The sequence below is a fragment of the Aspergillus pseudotamarii genome (genome assembly GCF_009193445.1).
Source record: "Aspergillus pseudotamarii strain CBS 117625 unplaced genomic scaffold BDV38scaffold_30, whole genome shotgun sequence".
Classification (NCBI taxonomy): Eukaryota; Fungi; Ascomycota; class Eurotiomycetes; order Eurotiales; family Aspergillaceae; genus Aspergillus; species Aspergillus pseudotamarii.
In genome coordinates, this window is record NW_022475044.1 from 37,095 (window position 1) to 53,053 (window position 15,959).

A 15,959-nucleotide genomic window follows, 5' to 3' on the forward strand; every position below is an offset into this window, starting at 1 on the left:
GGTTCCCGTTGGAGAATACGGAATCACGAGACCAGGGCACAAGCCCTGGTGACACACACTCGCTAAGCGGCAGGCGCCCCAGATCTCAGCGCGCAACTTCCGATACGCCTAGCGACGACGACAACGACAACCAGCCCTTCAGCGGAATCGCCAGGTAGGTCACTAGCCCCCATATGATTTCGGAGCGCAGGATTTTGTGACGGACAATTTTTTGCTGACATTTATTGTGTTCCTCTGCAGTTCCATAATTCAAGATGAGTACGTACAATCTCGATATTCCAGCCGAACAGCAACATCTGCTTCGACGCCGACAAGACTTTGCAGACTGACACCGATTACAGCGAAGGGTACCTCCAGCTTTGGCAAGCGCCACAACAAGACTCACACTCTCTGCAGGCGTTGTGGTCAGTATTTCATCACTCCGAACTGTTGCCCGACAAAATTTGCCGATCTCTATAGGGGATACAGCTAGGAGGGTCGGGAGGAACATTGGTGTTCAGATAAGCTAACCGGTTGCGATTTGCGTTTGGGATATTCAGGCCGCCGCTCTTTCCACGTCCAGAAGTCGACATGTGCCAACTGCGGTTACCCCTCCGCTAAGGTTCGCAAGTGTACGAATCCCCGGGTTATACCTTAAGTCCTATCCCTTTGCATAGCCGACCGTGGATCTACTGGGAGAAGTGCTGTGATTGTGAGGAGTATGAGGCTTACGAATTTTCTTGGAACAGTCAACTGGAGCGAGAAGGCCAAGCGCCGCAAGACCACCGGTACCGGCCGCATGAGGCACCTCAAGGAGGTTCACCGTCGCTTCAAGAACGGCTTCCAGACCGGCACCCCCAAGGGCGCTCGTGGCCCCGAGAGCCAGTAAATCAAATCCCGACGTCGCGTTTTCGTTCTCGGAGGCTGGAGAGGGCTGGTATGATAAGGCCTGGCATTTGAAGTAGCCGAGTTTCAATGCAAGGTGAAAAAAGACGCTTTCCCCTGGAGTTGGTGTTGGGATGGTCTTTCCTTTTGCCGTCATAGCATGTTTATCCTAGAATAACGACGACAAATGAAAGACGGAAAATTTCTTGGGGTCTTCGAAAGGGAGTATCAAAAGGGAAAGCATGCATGAATTTCCTTTCTTGTTTATGGCTGGCGAATATCCCATGTCCGGGCAGATACAATATTGAGATAATCTCCAATGTGATCTGTCTACCCGCGTTCAAGCACTTCCCGCAGCGTAAGAGCTTTTCTCTTGCTCTATAGATCGGTCCCAGCCGAATCACTTAAGTTGGGTCATGAGATTGCGGCAATGTCATATTGCAAGGCCCTTTCTATCTCCATGCGCCTTAACGCCAATATTGGATATATGGACACTCTCTATCCAGTCTATTCCCCTCTGCCAAACACACTGACGCCGCCATCCCTCTGTACGAAGTATAAGACTTCTCTCTCCTCCCAGTTACCCTCCGTACCCACCTCATTTTGTCCCCACGCACCTCCTTTGCTGACCCTTAGCACACCGCTTACATCCCTAGCAGCACCGGTCTCCAGGTTACGGAGTTGCATAACCATCTGGGCCCTGTGGGCAGACCCTATAGCGAACGCTGCATGCTCTGTTTCCAGCGGTGTTGCCGGGTGGGGAGCCGAGGCAGATGCATTATGTATCAGTGGTAAATCAGAGGAGAGCGTCAAGATCGTTGCATGGGTATTCTGCTGGTTTTGTTAGCAGAGGTATTCAAACATCGTGACGATGGCTCCTCCAGTGACCAGCACGTACTTGTTGTAATCCCATAACCCAGTCACCCATCTCCGTAGCCCCAATACCTTTATTTGGACCCGTAGCCGCAAGTAGCAAATCTGGTTGATCGACGATCAATAGAACCTCGGGTTCCTCTGCCTCACCGGGTGTAGGAGCCTTCAATTGTTGGATCACTGTAGCGATGTCCCTTTCGAGGGCGTCGAGAGCTGCGGTGCCATTTCCCGATAAATGCAGTCGTTTGACTGGTCCGATTTCCCTTGAAGCTGGGTTTGTACTGACATTGCTCGGCCGCGGGACAGATTGCGGGGCCCGCGCTGGTACAGGGCTCGGCTGGGATCGTACGGGAAGGACTGTTCGGAGAGCGGCAGTACCAGGGAATGATTGTTGGGGAGTTGCTGTAGCAGTTGTAGTATTGTAGAATAGTTCAGATAGTCCATCGACGAATGCGAATTGGCGCTTGTCTGTGAGACGTGCAAGGTCCAAGCCCTAGTACATTGTCAATATTTATGGTCATTCACGACGTAAATAAAAAATACTTTTTTAGGGAAGCTCATAGAACTGGACAAAAACCAACATAATTTGAACTTCAAAGCCGCAATAGACGATAAACATGGAGGGGTAGAAACTCACCAGTCTTTTCGCTTCGGATCTCCAAAATTCCCAGCCCCGCAGAAAACTCACAAGCACGACTCTTCTATTCTTCACCCTGTCGCCTCCATTCAGTCCAAACGCTGTTTCGGAATTTGAAGATGCGCTTAGAGCCGCATAGAGGAAGCGCAACACTAGCCAATTCCCCGTTGCACCTAGTACGGAGGATAGGACTGTGAGAGACGATTGCGGCAGAGACGATACATAGGGCGCAAGGAGGGGTGGGAGGGGTGGTTGAGTGGGCATGGTCGAGAGATCACCCCGTTGACGTAAGGGGTCACGAGCTTATTCTGGTGCAGACACTGAGAAGCGAACTGGTCGCAGCAATGGCCTTCGACTGTTTTTGTACGATTTCCGTGGTGAATTGAAAAATGACGTTGTATCAGAGGAAAAGTCCGAACTGATTGTATGTATGATTGGTTGATCTTCTTTTCCGCTACGCCAAGACTTTCATATCACAGATTAAGGGTGCCTAAGGTATCTATATGCATCTTACCCACAACATTCTTTATTTTTTCTTCCCACTTCTCCCCCTATATAAATAGAAATGCTGTTGTATTTGCTTGCCTTAGAGCTTTTACAGTATACCAGTTAGTTGTATATTTAGCGAATGTATTGTCTCAGACTATTGAAGTATATATACCCAACAGCACTCGCATACTAAGTTAGGCAGTCAATGTCCGTCATTGCTTCACCTATCGCATATCATATTTCAAGAGAAAGCTTTCAGGCAGGTTGTTCTCGTATTATTATGGAAAACGGAATATACGGCATGACGTGGTTCAGCAATCATCTAAACCAATATCTATAGTAACCGTAGTATATATAGTTGCATCCCAACCTTAAACTGGGAAGTGAGATGTATTCATGGGCATTCTTTACGCAACTGCCTAGTTAACTAAGCACCGTGGACTATATAATCCTAATGGCTAACTACTCTTAGTATAAATCTGAAGTAATTTCTGCATAGAATTCAAGACATATCCTGTTGGTCTCCGAAGTTGGTTCCTGAATTTCCGGGAGACAATCCGGCGGGCGCGTCACCTGACTGGTGCCTTCCCCCACATCGCCCAGAGCGTCAATCAGCATCGTGAATTCCTTCAATGCGGAAGCATTCATCCGATCAGCCAGATATTGCCCTCCTCTCTTCTTGTATATGTGGGTTCGGGGGTTTATATCTGTCGCTGATTTCTCTCCAGTTCAAGTCCCAGGGACATGAACAATTGATTCCTTTCCATGCCTGTCGTGAGTTGACCCCATGTCCTCTCATGTCTGTCCCTTATGTTCTCTGTCCTCTTTTTTCTTTTCTTTTCTTTTTCTTTCTTTTTTTTTTTTTTTTTAGTTGATCACCTCCTTCTTTGTTCTTGTTTTGTACTACTTGTACTGTCCCATCCTGCTGATTGGTATCCCCTTTTCTCTTTTTTTCTTTTTTTTTTACAATACCCGTTCCTCATAGATACCCCACCACCGTCAACGTCATAGCCCTGCTTCGCTCCTAGATTGTTTTGTATATCGAATCTTCAGAATGCTTTTCAGTCTTGTTATGTTACCTTCTGAACATGTTAAAAGTTTTGTAAATTGGAACTTGGACTGAACCAAACGCCCAAAATGGCAAGCCAAATCCTTACATTATCCAACGCTATCACTTTATCTTTGGACATATATCACCTGATATAGCACAAAGCTGATGGCTAACGGTTTCTTGCAGATGACACCCGTTTTGTGTAACTGTCAGCGTGCACAAGACTTCCGATATTTGAAAGCAGACCCTTATCGATAAAGATGACTAGTACGCGAGACTCCCACTCCTATGCTGTAAGTATTCTCGATGTACAAGAAGGGAATGAATTGCTAAGATGGCCATCGTGCAGTGTGACGAATGTCGCTTGCGCAAGTCCAAGGTTAGAACATGTCTCCCACATGGAGGTACCAATCCCTGGAGTTGAAACTAATGTTGGACCCAGTGCTCCAAGGAGAAGCCAACTTGTGCACAATGCAAGCAGCTGAACAAAGAATGCAAATATAGTCCGAAAATCACTCGGAGCCCCCTAACGCGACAGTATGTGCTCCCTTTGCTAGAAGCCTGTCTCTTTTACTGACGCTCCATTCTAGACACCTGACCTACGTGGAAGACCGTCTACAAGCTTTTGAAACAGCTCTAGGTAGACTCTTCCCAGGTGGTGATCTGGACGCAACGGTTCGATCACTTCTGCACGATCATGAAGGCCCAAAACCAGCTCCATCGTCTAAATCCTCTTCCAGACATTCCACCCCTGCCAAAACTGAAGCAGACAGGACGGAACCTGCTCCCGAAGCCCTTCCACAGCAGGCCGATGGATTCGATTGGACTGAGAATAAAATCACCGTCGGCGATCTGACGGATGGCATGGCAGCTCTATCTATTAAGCCGGAGGGTACAGGATATTTCGGTTGGTATCCGTTGGCATTACTCTGTATTACCTTGCTTACTGACTTTCATTGCAGGGGCATCTTCAAGTGTTGTGCCGCTTCGAGCTTTATTGAAGCACGGATTTGACTTGAACTTTCCGGTAGGATCAACAAAACCAAACGTTGGCCCGGAAGGAGTACCTTTGAAGTCTCAGCTTCTAAACGCCGCGCCATCTGGCGTAATTGAACAAGCTTTTATAGACGCATTCTTCTTAAACTACCACAGGAGCTATCCGTTTGTGCACGAGGCCACCTTCAGAGCTCAATTCTACGAACAAGCCACTCGCCGACATGGACAGGCGTGGCAGATACTCTTGAACACCATTCTAGCATTGGGGGCGTGGAGTGTTGGGGACGACAACTCAGACCTAGATATTACTTTCTATCAGGAAGCCAGAGGTCACTTGCAGCGAGTGTCAGTGTTTGAAACCGGTAATCTTACTCTCGTTCAGGCATTGCTGCTCTTGAGTAACTACGCGCAGAAGAGAAATAAGCCGAATACTGGATGGAATTTTCTAGGCTTGGCCGTTAGAATGGCTATGAGTCTTGGCCTTCACAAAGAATTCCCAGGCTGGAAAATAAGTCTCCTTCAGAAAGAGATGAGGAGAAGGCTGTGGTGGGGAGTTTTTATCTTTGATAGCGGTGCTGCGAAGACGTTCGGTCGACCAATTCTTCTCCCCGAGGAGAGTGTTATGGACGCAAAGCCTGTTCTCAACATCCAGGATGATGTAAGGGTTCTTGCGATTTATGCATGAGAAAGTGTTAACAATGACAAACAGGCCCTGACCGCGTCAACGACGACGCTGCCCCCGGAAGTCAACGGTCCAACTATTTACTCCGGAATGATCGCTCAAGCCAGGTTCCATCTGCTCACAAACAGCGTCTACCAGCGTCTCATCTCCACGCCGCCTCTTACTCCGGAAGAGACACGAAGTCTCCAGAAACCATTGGAGGAATGGTACAACGGTCTTCCCGATTATTTCAAACAGCCAAGCTTTACATCAGAATCCGATCCTTTTGCTTTGGTTCGAAACCGGCTTATGTGGCGACACTGGAACCTCCGGGTTCTATTGTATAGACCGATCCTCCTTCGCTGGGCTTCGAGGCGATGGACGCCTAGTTCATCTAATGAACCGGAAGACCCTCTTGAAGCCGAATGCAGAATGCTGTGTCTTCGAAATGCCCGGTTGACCATCTCCTCAATCAGTGATTTCATGAGCAACTATCTCTGTACGAGAATAGGAGCATGGTATATGCTCTACTTCCTGTTTCAAGCCGGTGTAATCCCTATCATTTTGCTTATGACAGACCCTACCAGCACAGATGCTCCAGCTTGGCTTCAGGACATCGAGGCTACCAAGAACCTGTTGTTGCATCCCTCACTGAGTAGCAATCGGCTTGCAGCTCGTTGTCTGCAAGTCATTAATCGGCTTTGCTCACCTGCGTACACGAGTACTGCTGACGATAGGCCAGCAGGTCAGCCTCCTATTCTGATGCAATTTTCTGATCAGCTGTTTAACGACCCGACATTCGGTGCTATGTTCCCGGATGTCGACCAGGAACTGAACTTAGGCGGGATGGACTTTTCTGATTGGGTCAATTACACACCACAGGCTGAGTTTCGTTGAATGAGCGACGGTTACGATACAGTGGCCACCAGGGCCGTAGACAGTATCTTGGGAAACGGTTGCATCGTATAGAAATAGGTGAAATTATTCCGCGATTACTGCAGTGACATAATCGTGGGGGTTTACCGATTCCGGACAATATTGGAAACATGCACCGTTATGTGCGAGGTACTTATTGAAGAGACGAGCCTCAAACGTACTCCTCCTGCTGTACAGAGGGCTTCACTAAGGTGTCCTTATTAGGCCCCTGCGTACCACGGAGCTCGGCCTCAATCTGAACAATACGTTGCTTCTCTTCGTGGGCTGCTGTGTCTCCGAAGATAAGATCCATATCCTCCAATGTCTAATATCGGGCTTCCGTCAGTACAGGACAGATCTTGGTGTACGATTATAAAATTCATGAGCCACAAACCTTTCCACGAGTCTCTGGAATGCAGAAGAAAGTGAATGCCAATGCAAGGAGACAGAATGCCGCAAAGAAGATATAAGTGCCCCAAGTGATTGACTCGAGCATATCGGGGGTGATCAATCCGATAATACTAGCATGCGATGTCAGCCAACGATCAACACGAAATTCTAAAAGAACATAAATCAACGCACAAATTGCACATCCAAGTCGCCGACGTTGTGATTGAAATGGCTTTAGAGCGAATGGAGAGGTTGAAGATCTCTGAGGGCAGGACCCATCCAATGGGAGCTATATTGTACCTAGTCAGCAATTGACTCTTTCTTGATACCAAAGGAAAGATGTAAGGGTAAACCAACCAAAGGAATAGGAAAAGTTGATATCGTAAATATAAATGAAGGCAATACCTGCCCACCCAGCGGATTTATGGTTGACCAAATCGGATCCATACGCCCCGATAAGCGCACCCACAATCACCAGCGAGATACAAGTCCCTACTGCACCAGACATAAGTAGAACCCGACGACCAATCTTATCAATCAAGAAAAGCGCCGGCAGGGTACTGAGACAATTAACAATGCCGTATACACCCGTCGCAAGAAGAGAAGTCTAGACACGTCAGAAAGAGCCCAGACAAATCAACCCCAAAACCAAGAGGATAAACACCACATACCGTATTCCCATCAAGACCCAACTGCGCAAAGATCGTTGGGGCGTAGTATATCATGGCGTTGCAGCCCATAAACTGCTGGAAAAACATCACACAGCACCCGATAGCCAACCTCTTGAACCGCGCCCACGTCGTCAGAAACGACATATACTGCGCAGCATGCAGCCGGAAGCCAGACAAGCACGGGAAATGGTCCCGGGCGAACGTGTTCTCTAGCATGATCGACGCCTTGATCTCGAGGAACTCGTTCACCAGTGCGGGGCTGTCCCTGGCCTGGCGGCGGAGTTTGGAGAGGGCTGTCAGGGCTTCGTCGTCGTATTCTTTCATTGCCAGCCAGCGGGGGGAGTCGGGGAAGAAGATGATGCCGAGGCCTAGGATGAGGGCTGGGAGGATTTGGAGGGCGAATGGGAGGCGCCAGGAGGCTTCGGATTGTCCTGTACAGCCGTTGGGTGGGACGTCTGTGTAAGGGTTGAAGGTGGCTGTAGTCTTCGTGGAACCTGTGTAGGGAGTGTTGGGGGCGCAGCGTGTGCCGCCTATGTAGTTTGTGCCGTAGTCGATCCAGTAGCTGATTAGGATGCCGATTGTTATTGAGACTGTTTTTTTTGGGGGGGGGGGGTTGTTAGTGTGCCTGCGCTTTTCTGTGGGGTGGGGGTGAATGGGCTTACGTTGTTGGAGGACGACGAGTCCACCGCGGATTTCGGGGATGGAGACCTAGATAGGGTGAGACATGGGGGTGTTTTACCGAGTGGTTGAGATGCTATACCTCTGAGATGTAGAGAGGCACGATCATGGTTAATTGACCAACGGCTAGACCGGCAATTGCACGTCCTATCCTCTTATTAGCATTGTTGATGGCTCTACGTATACATCTCACGTACCGACGAAGAGCATTGGGATGTTCACGGCACCGCATTGGATAGCTGATCCTATCACGAAGATAACGACGGCAACATTCATGGACAGTTTCCGGCCCAGTCGATCTGCGATTGGGCCGTTGATCAGGGATCCGAACCATGCAGCTACACTATGTAAGCTATCGTCTGTTCAGATTCAAGAACCCAGATCGAGAACGCATACCAAGGAGTAGTGTTGACACAAACCATCCTTTGAAGCCACTGTCAGTGTAAATTCGAGGGAATCGAGCTCCAAAGGACTCCATTGTGATGATCCCTGACACCACGCCCTGATCATATCCGAAGAGGAGACCCCCCAGAGTTGAGAACTACAACCGATATCACGGTTAGTCGCCTTTTTGAATAGTATATTTGCATGCGCTCACCGAAGCAACGCCCAGTAAATAGGGATTCTGGTAGATGAGGGCAAAACCCCCTTGAGGGGGGTGATCTACGACGGTTGGTTCCATTGCTGCTATTCAGCGCATTGTATAGTGTCACACAATGAAGTAGTGCGGTAGACACAACAACGTTCTATATACTTTGTGCAATCAGTTCTCGCAATTATCTTCGGTCGACCTCCGAGGGGTGAGTGAGGTTGATCGCACGACAGTGCTCCGTTACGGTCTGAATATCATCTATAAGGGCAGCGGAGGGCAGTGTTCCGACCAATGAGGGAATTAAGCAATGGGCGGACGACATCATGAGATGCCAAAATGCGGGGGAAGGTTAAGGGCCGATCTCCTTCTCTCGGCCACTTCGGCCACTCAAAACGGCGGAATTCCGACCCGCTCATCATCGGGATGTCTAAAGTTGGAGATCTCTCCTTGTTGTACAGACTGCAAACCAATCCATTGGAGTCGTTGGAGACACAAGTGTAACATAAGCTCTCAAAAAGAGTTTAGAGTTCCCATCGGCGTGGGGAAGAATTCCTTGTTACTCACTGCCTTAGGGTGTATTCCACGAGCTATTCGGGGAGAGGGGACGCTTCGGTCGGCCGTAGTCCGATGTCAGAACGCTCCGGAAGACGACAAAGGGACCTGTGGTGAAGGGTATCAGTATTAGAAGACCTTGTTCTGCAAAGCTTTTTAGTAATCATGCTGTGCGGCATAGGTCTGTAAAGCAAAGTCGGAAAGACCGAACATAAAAGTGATCCCGTTTAGACGGTTCTGATTAAGAAATAAACCGTCAAGCCCATGGGACACTTTGGCTTGCCGGACGACAAAGCAGTCTGATGTCGATACTGCAATCGACCTCCTCGGAGGATGATTAGTATGCATGCACATCGTTAGTTTGCAGTTTCATGGTGCATTTCAATCCAAACTCATACAGTAATGAGCCGCGGGAGGTCCTTGGTCTCCTGTCTCGACATAGAGTAGCCTAGAAGGTGAATGGCAGGAAAAGCAAGTCAGTAATCACTTTATCACAGTCATGTCGGGATTATATCACATGACATGACATGTTCATTCTCCTAGGTACTTAAGTATATTAGTAACCCATCGATAACTTCGTGTTGAACTAAATTTCCATGTCAAGAACCGATAGCAAGGAGCATTCCCCACATCACTTGTTCCTGGAGGAAGACAACTAGTAGATCTACTACGTATCCATCAGATGTTTGTGGACCTGCGTACAGCATTTTAACCCCGAGTATGGGTCTGACTGACCAATCAGGGCCCCTTCCCATGAGTCATTCTCGCTCATTCTTACTAACGAATGATGGTGGCTGTAATCATACTGTATGCAACTTGCATACAGATCGGATACAGAGAACATCATACATCCATGTCTTGATAGCAGTTCTCCAGTATAAAAGATGTAGAGCTTTCTTGAAGTAGATGTTGGAATAAACTACACTGAGAAAAAGAGTCATTCTAATCAGAGTTCGATTTATTGACTAGATTTATGATTGATTGAGACATTGGTGCCTGGCGCATATCACTGAACACCGTACGGTACGGAAATGTCATACATATACTAAGTATGGTATGTATTATTGCCTTTCGGGACGATCCATGGAACCTTAATTAACAGGGTCAGTTTTGAATCCACTTCGATTTCACTTACCCCCCCCCCCATACTGCCGTTTGTTCTCCACACTTGACTTCCACGGGCATGAAGAAGAAATCCATCTCTGAAAAGATTCTATATCTTACACATGAAGGATTAAATTTATCTGTCGACATCGTCAGAGCCCCACTTCCAATTCTCTCATTTTTGTGCTATAATGTCTAGACGATCACGTTTGCTTACTATGTAATGCTTACAGGTATGATTTCTTACGGGAAAAGGGGCGCCAAATAGACGAACAATGACAGCAAGATCCTCTCAATTATAATGCCACTGATCTAAATATCCAAAAGCATAGAGCAAAAACTATTTCTTTTTCCGCCCGACAAGACATCTCAGGGCTTCCGTTTCACCTTCCAGTTTAGAGACGCGCATCTTCAATGCATCGCGCTCCTCTTTGACCTTGCGCAGTTCCTCTTCTAGACTCTTCAACTGATCCACTCGCCTTTGGCGGTACCGACGAGCAGCCAGTGTGTTCTGCTGGCGCTTCTCGATACGAGAGGCGCTAGTAGATTTTGCAAGGCCAGAAACTGATGGAGTAGGAACGGAGTCGCTGGAAGGAGACGATGAGCTAGGTGACGAGGTCATGGTTGCGGTTGCAGGTGGAGGCGGTAAATTAGTAGCGGGCTCGGGACAGTAGTCTGGGGTTGGTTAGGTACATCATATAGAGCAATCCGAACGAGTTTCTCGGACGAACCTTCAGGACGTGTCAAACCAGCGTCAAGGGATCGGAGGAATTCTTGAGAGTCATTAAGTTCCAGGATCGAAGGGAGATCATTATTAACAGGAGTTGGCAGTGATTCTATAACAGGTGTCGGATAGAGAGAAGTCGAATTGGCTATCGATGGCTGATAATAACCGGCATCGAGCGTAGCCCAAGTATCCCAGGATTCGAGGCCAGTGAACTCATCACCGGACGGGATAAATTGTGAATCTAAGGACTGTGGAGAGTAGGAATGAGGATTGGGGTGGTAGAGCGGATCGTAAGATTGCAAGTAGAGGTCTGCGGGATGAAGGTGGTTTTGATGGGAATCGTGACTACTGCCGCTGCGGCTGGTAGTAGAAGAATGCTCCAAGCCTAAAGCATGCCACGGCGGAAGACACTGCGGTGGACATGATTGTATTGCGCGGACGGGCCTCTCTCAGGCCCGTGGGGGGTCTTGCTAAACAAATAAAAAAGGAAGCCTTAGTCCTTCGTGTAGGACTGATGATGAGGTTGAAAAGAAAGAAGGTAGGTCAGGGTGGGATTGAATCGTTTTATCTGCAGCCCGAAGAGTGGCTGAGTCAGCTCAGGTCAGAATCAGGTGGAAACTCTAATCCAGAGTTCCACTGCGTAAGGGCTCGTAACAGTACCGTAATACAGTCGATAACGATACAGTGTTTGAAATCTGCATGTCTATCAAAAAGGGTCTATAATAAGAGTACCTAAAGGCTAAGCACAAGTTCTGCGCCCATACAATAAATCAAAATGATTATCCCAAAGCAAAGTTCTTTCGATCAATACCCCTGAGAATCATCCTGCTAGACGCGTCTTACGTAAAATTGATTTATCTATTCAAACCAAATGGATGGAGGTTTGGTCCCTGAAAACCTACTTATCTTTTCAAACAAAAATGTGGGCCTACAAGGAGCAAACCACCGGGCGTCTAGAATCGCGTCTCGGAGTCCCCGACAATAGACCCTTAACCTCTACTCTCTAGTAGTAAGCTGAGGCTGTATCCAATCACTTTCACTCAAGTATGGGCTTGCGTTCCAGAACAAAATAAAAAGCCGCCATTGGGACCCAGTTTACTACTAATTACTCAACAAGGCTGTCGACTGTTAATGTAAGAACTGAACCCACCCACTGACGGGCACAGTTTTTGCATGTCATATTATTATGCACGCCTCGATTTTTTCAAATACCTAAACTTGCATGCCAGAAGATAGTCAAGGGTATATCATTCTGATATAATTGAAATACGGCGCCAGAGGCTCAAGTATTTGATTCCTTTCATCGTCATCTGTAGATTCTCAGCACCTTCTATGTATAGCGGCTTAGGCAAATACAATATCCTAGTTACATCTTATATAGCCCCAAGGAGTTAATTTTGATCTCGAATCTCCTTAGGCAACCTCCAACACCCTGGTCGTATCTGGAAGTCCCCAGAAATCTCCTCAAAACTATATTGAACCTAAAGCTTGCCACTGAAATACTCCCGGGGCTCCCTCTGCGTTGTGCTTGCAATATCAGCGGTACGATGCAATAAATATATGACATTCTTTATGCCTTTACATGTATCATGGGGTTCAGGTATATACTGGAATGGAAAGCCTAACACTAGAAAACCTCACAAGATACAGATTTCAAAACGATGTTAGGCACCTCGTATGTGATACATCTGAGATCAAGGTTACGCCTAGGAAGAGGGGGTAATGCTTCACCTGATCCCGTTAGTAGTACAGCCTGAAGAGATGCGCCGATTTACTGTCTCGGAGGAATTACGGCTAAACTCGACTTTGGTTCATAAATGTGAAGGTCATCATGTCGGTAAAAGTCCCCTCGTCAAACATGAGGGCAGGATTGTTTTCGTTCATTAAAAAGACAGATTTTAATAGAAGCTTCCACCCAGATAATATCTGTTGTAATGATCTGAAAGCAAAACTTGAAAATCACGCTCATACCCATGCAACGCGTAAGACAGACGCTAAGCAACAGACTTACAGACAGATCAATAGATGAAGAAAAGTAATAAGGAAGCGAGTGGAGGTGTGAACCCTCGATTGTACCGAAAGCAAATGACACAGTCAAAAGATCCTTCGTCTTGAGAGCGGTGATGGTGGCAGCTTTCCCTTGGTAGAGCGCTGGTCAGAGAGCCTGGGAGCTGGTCAACGAGCGTAGTATGAGGTCATTGATTGCGAATCATAAGAGAGAAATATTTGGACGTGATGCTCCGTAGCGACCTGAAGTTGGGGTATTGATGTATCGGTGTTGGGAATATACTCGAGGATCATTTGCGAGATTCACTAGGTTCCCAGTGAATTGGCTCAAAGTCTTGGTTCTGGAAATGAGCTTGATTATAGGGAGAGCTATCCGAATATTAGTGTTTGGCCATTTAAGGTCTACAACTGAACGGACATACTTCTTAAATGGCGTCGTGACCGGAAGAGAATGGCTTAGATTAGGTTTCATAACCAGCGGATTCAGCCGAATCTGTGGCCCGTCGGACGAGCGGCTGGGTAAAGAGCTCATCGGCGGAGGTGCTGACATCCGAGGAGGTGGCGGAGATGCCACAGGGACAGGTGGCGAGGTGTGTATGGGAGGTTGATAGACATCTGGAGGCGACGAGACTTGGAAAGGACTGGCCGGGGCGGCAGGGATCGGAGAGGGGCCAAGCCCAAAAGTTGGGTCCATCATGAGATTCGGAATTGACATTAAACTCGAATTTACATCGAATGAGAGAGCGCCTTGATCCCATGGGGTGTAGTTAGAAGTCATCGCGTATTGATAATTGACCACAGGTTCCATATTCACAGTAGGCTCAGCCTGGTAGAGCAAGTCATAATGACCCCTGTATAATATTAGCGCATTCTGTGAACCTTGGAAAGGGTCATCATCATTAAGCTTCGACTCACGGGCGATATAGTAGACGAATGGTCACTACACTTGGCCGGGCAGGAGTCAACATGTGAGGAGTCACAGCGTCACCTTCGCTGCGGTCGAGATATAAGATCTCAACAGCGAATCCAGCGGGCTCGATCACACCGTCAACAAGAGCTTGGAGGCCAACTTCGTCAATTTCCGTCTTGACCGTCTCGATTCGGGTTGCGCAATACTGGTCCACGGGCAACGAGAGAAAGGCTTGGTAGCGGTGAGGGTTGAGTTTCATCCACGCACTTGTCAGGATCTATTGTACTCGCAAAAGTCAATCGTCGTTGGCTAGAAAATCCCCGAGAGCCTGGTTTGTATAGGGGGAGGAAACAGGGTAGCATTTCAAGGGTTGCTACTCACTCGGAAATGCGTTATGATGGCACTCGAATCATATTCATTATTGAAAGCGTCTACGAGGAACGAGTCATCGCGGACGCCATTTTGTATCGCCTCTGATATTTGATTAAAGATCTCTTCTGTCGCATCTACGAAAATTTCATACAGATGCTCCTGCTGGCCGACCGAATTAAGGAGCACGTTCAACGACTTGATCCGAAGCAGCTCGCGGTGCACTCGGAGCGTGTCTCGTAGGTTGAAAAGATTCTCGAAATATCCGAATGCAATAGCTACATCAAGTGAGTCAGCGTGGTACAAGATCTCAGAAAGGCGCGAATCATCACCTCTCCAGCCACAGTTGCCGTCCCCTTTCATGATACGGGTGAATGGGTGAGTTACTGCAAGCGCCTATGGGTGGGATAGTTAGCATCCAGCAGTTCCGTAGGGATCCGAAGGAGCCGTCACATACGCTAGTTTTTGCGACAAAAGTAGGATCAGCACTCGCATAGTCCATGGCGATAGCACTGCTCGGTTGTTTCGTTGACACTAGAGGACCCTTGATTTGGTGTTAGTTATACTGCATGGTCAGTTCTGGGCGTAGTAGGAGTTACCTGGATATCCGGTTCAAACTCATTGGACAGCTTCTGGAACCGCTCCATTTCTTCTGTCGAGAGGGTGTTCATGTTGAAGAAAGAGGAATTTCCAGGATACACGGCACTTGGTAATTGAGAATACCCGGAGTTGAAAAAAGCTGATGAATGGGGAGAGCGATGATGATATAAGTTGGTTGCGGAGCCTTGCCTAGCAGGGAGAGGATGATTCAGAGGACCGGGGTGATTCCAAGGGACATCCGCCAAGGACATCGCATATAAAATTCAGGGAAGTTCTGAGCCTCGAGGACCTTCTAGGTGCAGATTCACAAATAATTTGATGTCTTTAATGACATCCGACTGTGTCAGTCTGCTACGAAACAGCAGGGAACATCAAAGATCATAGCGTGATACGCACAAGACAAAGAAGCATCTTTCCAGCAAGGTAGTCGTGCCCCTGCTGCGCCTTATGCTCCAGAGAAGATGTGAACCGGATCAGCTCGGCGGATCGTCGACGATGACAGCAACCTATTCATCACAATCTTAGCGCACAGACCAGACAACGGCTTGTAAGTAAGGAATCCGAGCAACTGGTACGATCTATAAATTCAAGATGCACCAATAACGGGGGGATACAGGCAAGTGATCATAGAGAGGAGGAACGATAACCACAGCCGCACACGATGTGGATGGTTGTGTAACAAAGCATCGAGAGTGGACAACTGAATCCCAGGCCGAAATAGAGAGAGGCCAATGAGGAGAGCATGAGGAAGGATGAGAAAGGGTAGGAAATGACGGCATAGATGACGGAAAAGGCAGTTGAGGATTAGGTCCCCAGCTGCGTGTAAGCCCGAGAGTCAAACACAGACACACACATATCACGACGTGACATCCA

General features: G+C 47.8%; 5 protein-coding genes across 5 annotated transcripts; 1 reads left to right on the forward strand and 4 right to left on the reverse strand.

Annotated features, from left to right (window-relative positions):
* Positions 1-1,212: 1,212 nt before the first annotated feature.
* On the reverse strand, positions 1,213-2,762 carry BDV38DRAFT_98274 (uncharacterized protein). Its single transcript, XM_032064221.1, has 3 exons — positions 2,375-2,762; positions 1,763-2,230; positions 1,213-1,695 (listed from the first exon to the last, which is right to left on the reverse strand). The coding sequence occupies exons 1-3, from the start codon at positions 2,636-2,638 to the stop codon at positions 1,372-1,374; spliced, it is 1,056 nt and encodes a 351-aa protein (XP_031913032.1). The 5' UTR covers positions 2,639-2,762; the 3' UTR covers positions 1,213-1,371.
* A 402-nt stretch (positions 2,763-3,164) lies between these two features.
* BDV38DRAFT_271590 (putative C6 transcription factor (Gal4)) lies at positions 3,165-6,468 on the forward strand (the record flags this gene model as incomplete). The annotated part of the gene is made up of 7 exons (XM_032057341.1): positions 3,165-3,172; positions 4,183-4,207; positions 4,264-4,293; positions 4,357-4,451; positions 4,505-4,821; positions 4,877-5,568; positions 5,620-6,468. 7 exons carry the CDS (start codon positions 3,165-3,167, stop codon positions 6,466-6,468), a joined length of 2,016 nt encoding a protein of 671 aa, XP_031913033.1.
* Positions 6,358-9,015, reverse strand: BDV38DRAFT_98282 (sugar porter family MFS transporter). The gene is made up of 10 exons (XM_032064222.1): positions 8,824-9,015; positions 8,622-8,766; positions 8,423-8,563; positions 8,308-8,372; positions 8,210-8,255; positions 7,548-8,137; positions 7,234-7,483; positions 7,069-7,165; positions 6,881-7,007; positions 6,358-6,811 (listed from the first exon to the last, which is right to left on the reverse strand). The coding sequence occupies exons 1-10, from the start codon at positions 8,905-8,907 to the stop codon at positions 6,659-6,661; spliced, it is 1,698 nt and encodes a 565-aa protein (XP_031913034.1). The 5' UTR covers positions 8,908-9,015; the 3' UTR covers positions 6,358-6,658.
* A 1,354-nt stretch (positions 9,016-10,369) lies between these two features.
* BDV38DRAFT_247743 (bZIP transcription factor JlbA/IDI-4) lies at positions 10,370-11,710 on the reverse strand. The gene has a single exon (XM_032054689.1). It carries the CDS (start codon positions 11,093-11,095, stop codon positions 10,814-10,816), a length of 282 nt encoding a protein of 93 aa, XP_031913035.1. The 5' UTR covers positions 11,096-11,710; the 3' UTR covers positions 10,370-10,813.
* Positions 11,711-13,497: 1,787 nt separating this feature from the next.
* Positions 13,498-15,337, reverse strand: BDV38DRAFT_271592 (OTU family ubiquitin thioesterase; the record flags this gene model as incomplete). Its single annotated transcript, XM_032057342.1, has 6 exons — positions 13,498-13,576; positions 13,630-14,058; positions 14,123-14,394; positions 14,553-14,882; positions 14,944-15,030; positions 15,086-15,337. 6 exons carry the CDS (start codon positions 15,335-15,337, stop codon positions 13,498-13,500), a joined length of 1,449 nt encoding a protein of 482 aa, XP_031913036.1.
* Between the last annotated feature and the right edge of the window lie 622 nt (positions 15,338-15,959).

Bases quoted from the DNA above. Each gene is read 5' to 3' on its own strand.
- BDV38DRAFT_98274 (XM_032064221.1), bottom strand. From the start codon at position 2,638: ATGCCCACTCAACCACCCCTCCCACCCCTCCTTGCGCCCTATGTATCG. The intron at 2,231-2,374 runs GTGAGTTTCTAC...ACAATGTACTAG, and splicing joins GATCCGAAGCGAAAAGACTG to GGCTTGGACCTTGCACGTCT. The intron at 1,696-1,762 runs GTACGTGCTGGT...CAAAACCAGCAG, and splicing joins GGGTTATGGGATTACAACAA to AATACCCATGCAACGATCTT.
- BDV38DRAFT_98282 (XM_032064222.1), bottom strand. From the start codon at position 8,907: ATGGAACCAACCGTCGTAGATCACCCCCCTCAAGGGGGTTTTGCCCTC. The intron at 8,138-8,209 runs GTAAGCCCATTC...CAAAAAAAACAG, and splicing joins ACTCGTCGTCCTCCAACAAC to TCTCAATAACAATCGGCATC. The intron at 7,008-7,068 runs GTGCGTTGATTT...ATCGCATGCTAG, and splicing joins GCGACTTGGATGTGCAATTT to TATTATCGGATTGATCACCC.
- BDV38DRAFT_247743 (XM_032054689.1), bottom strand. From the start codon at position 11,095: ATGACCTCGTCACCTAGCTCATCGTCTCCTTCCAGCGACTCCGTTCCT.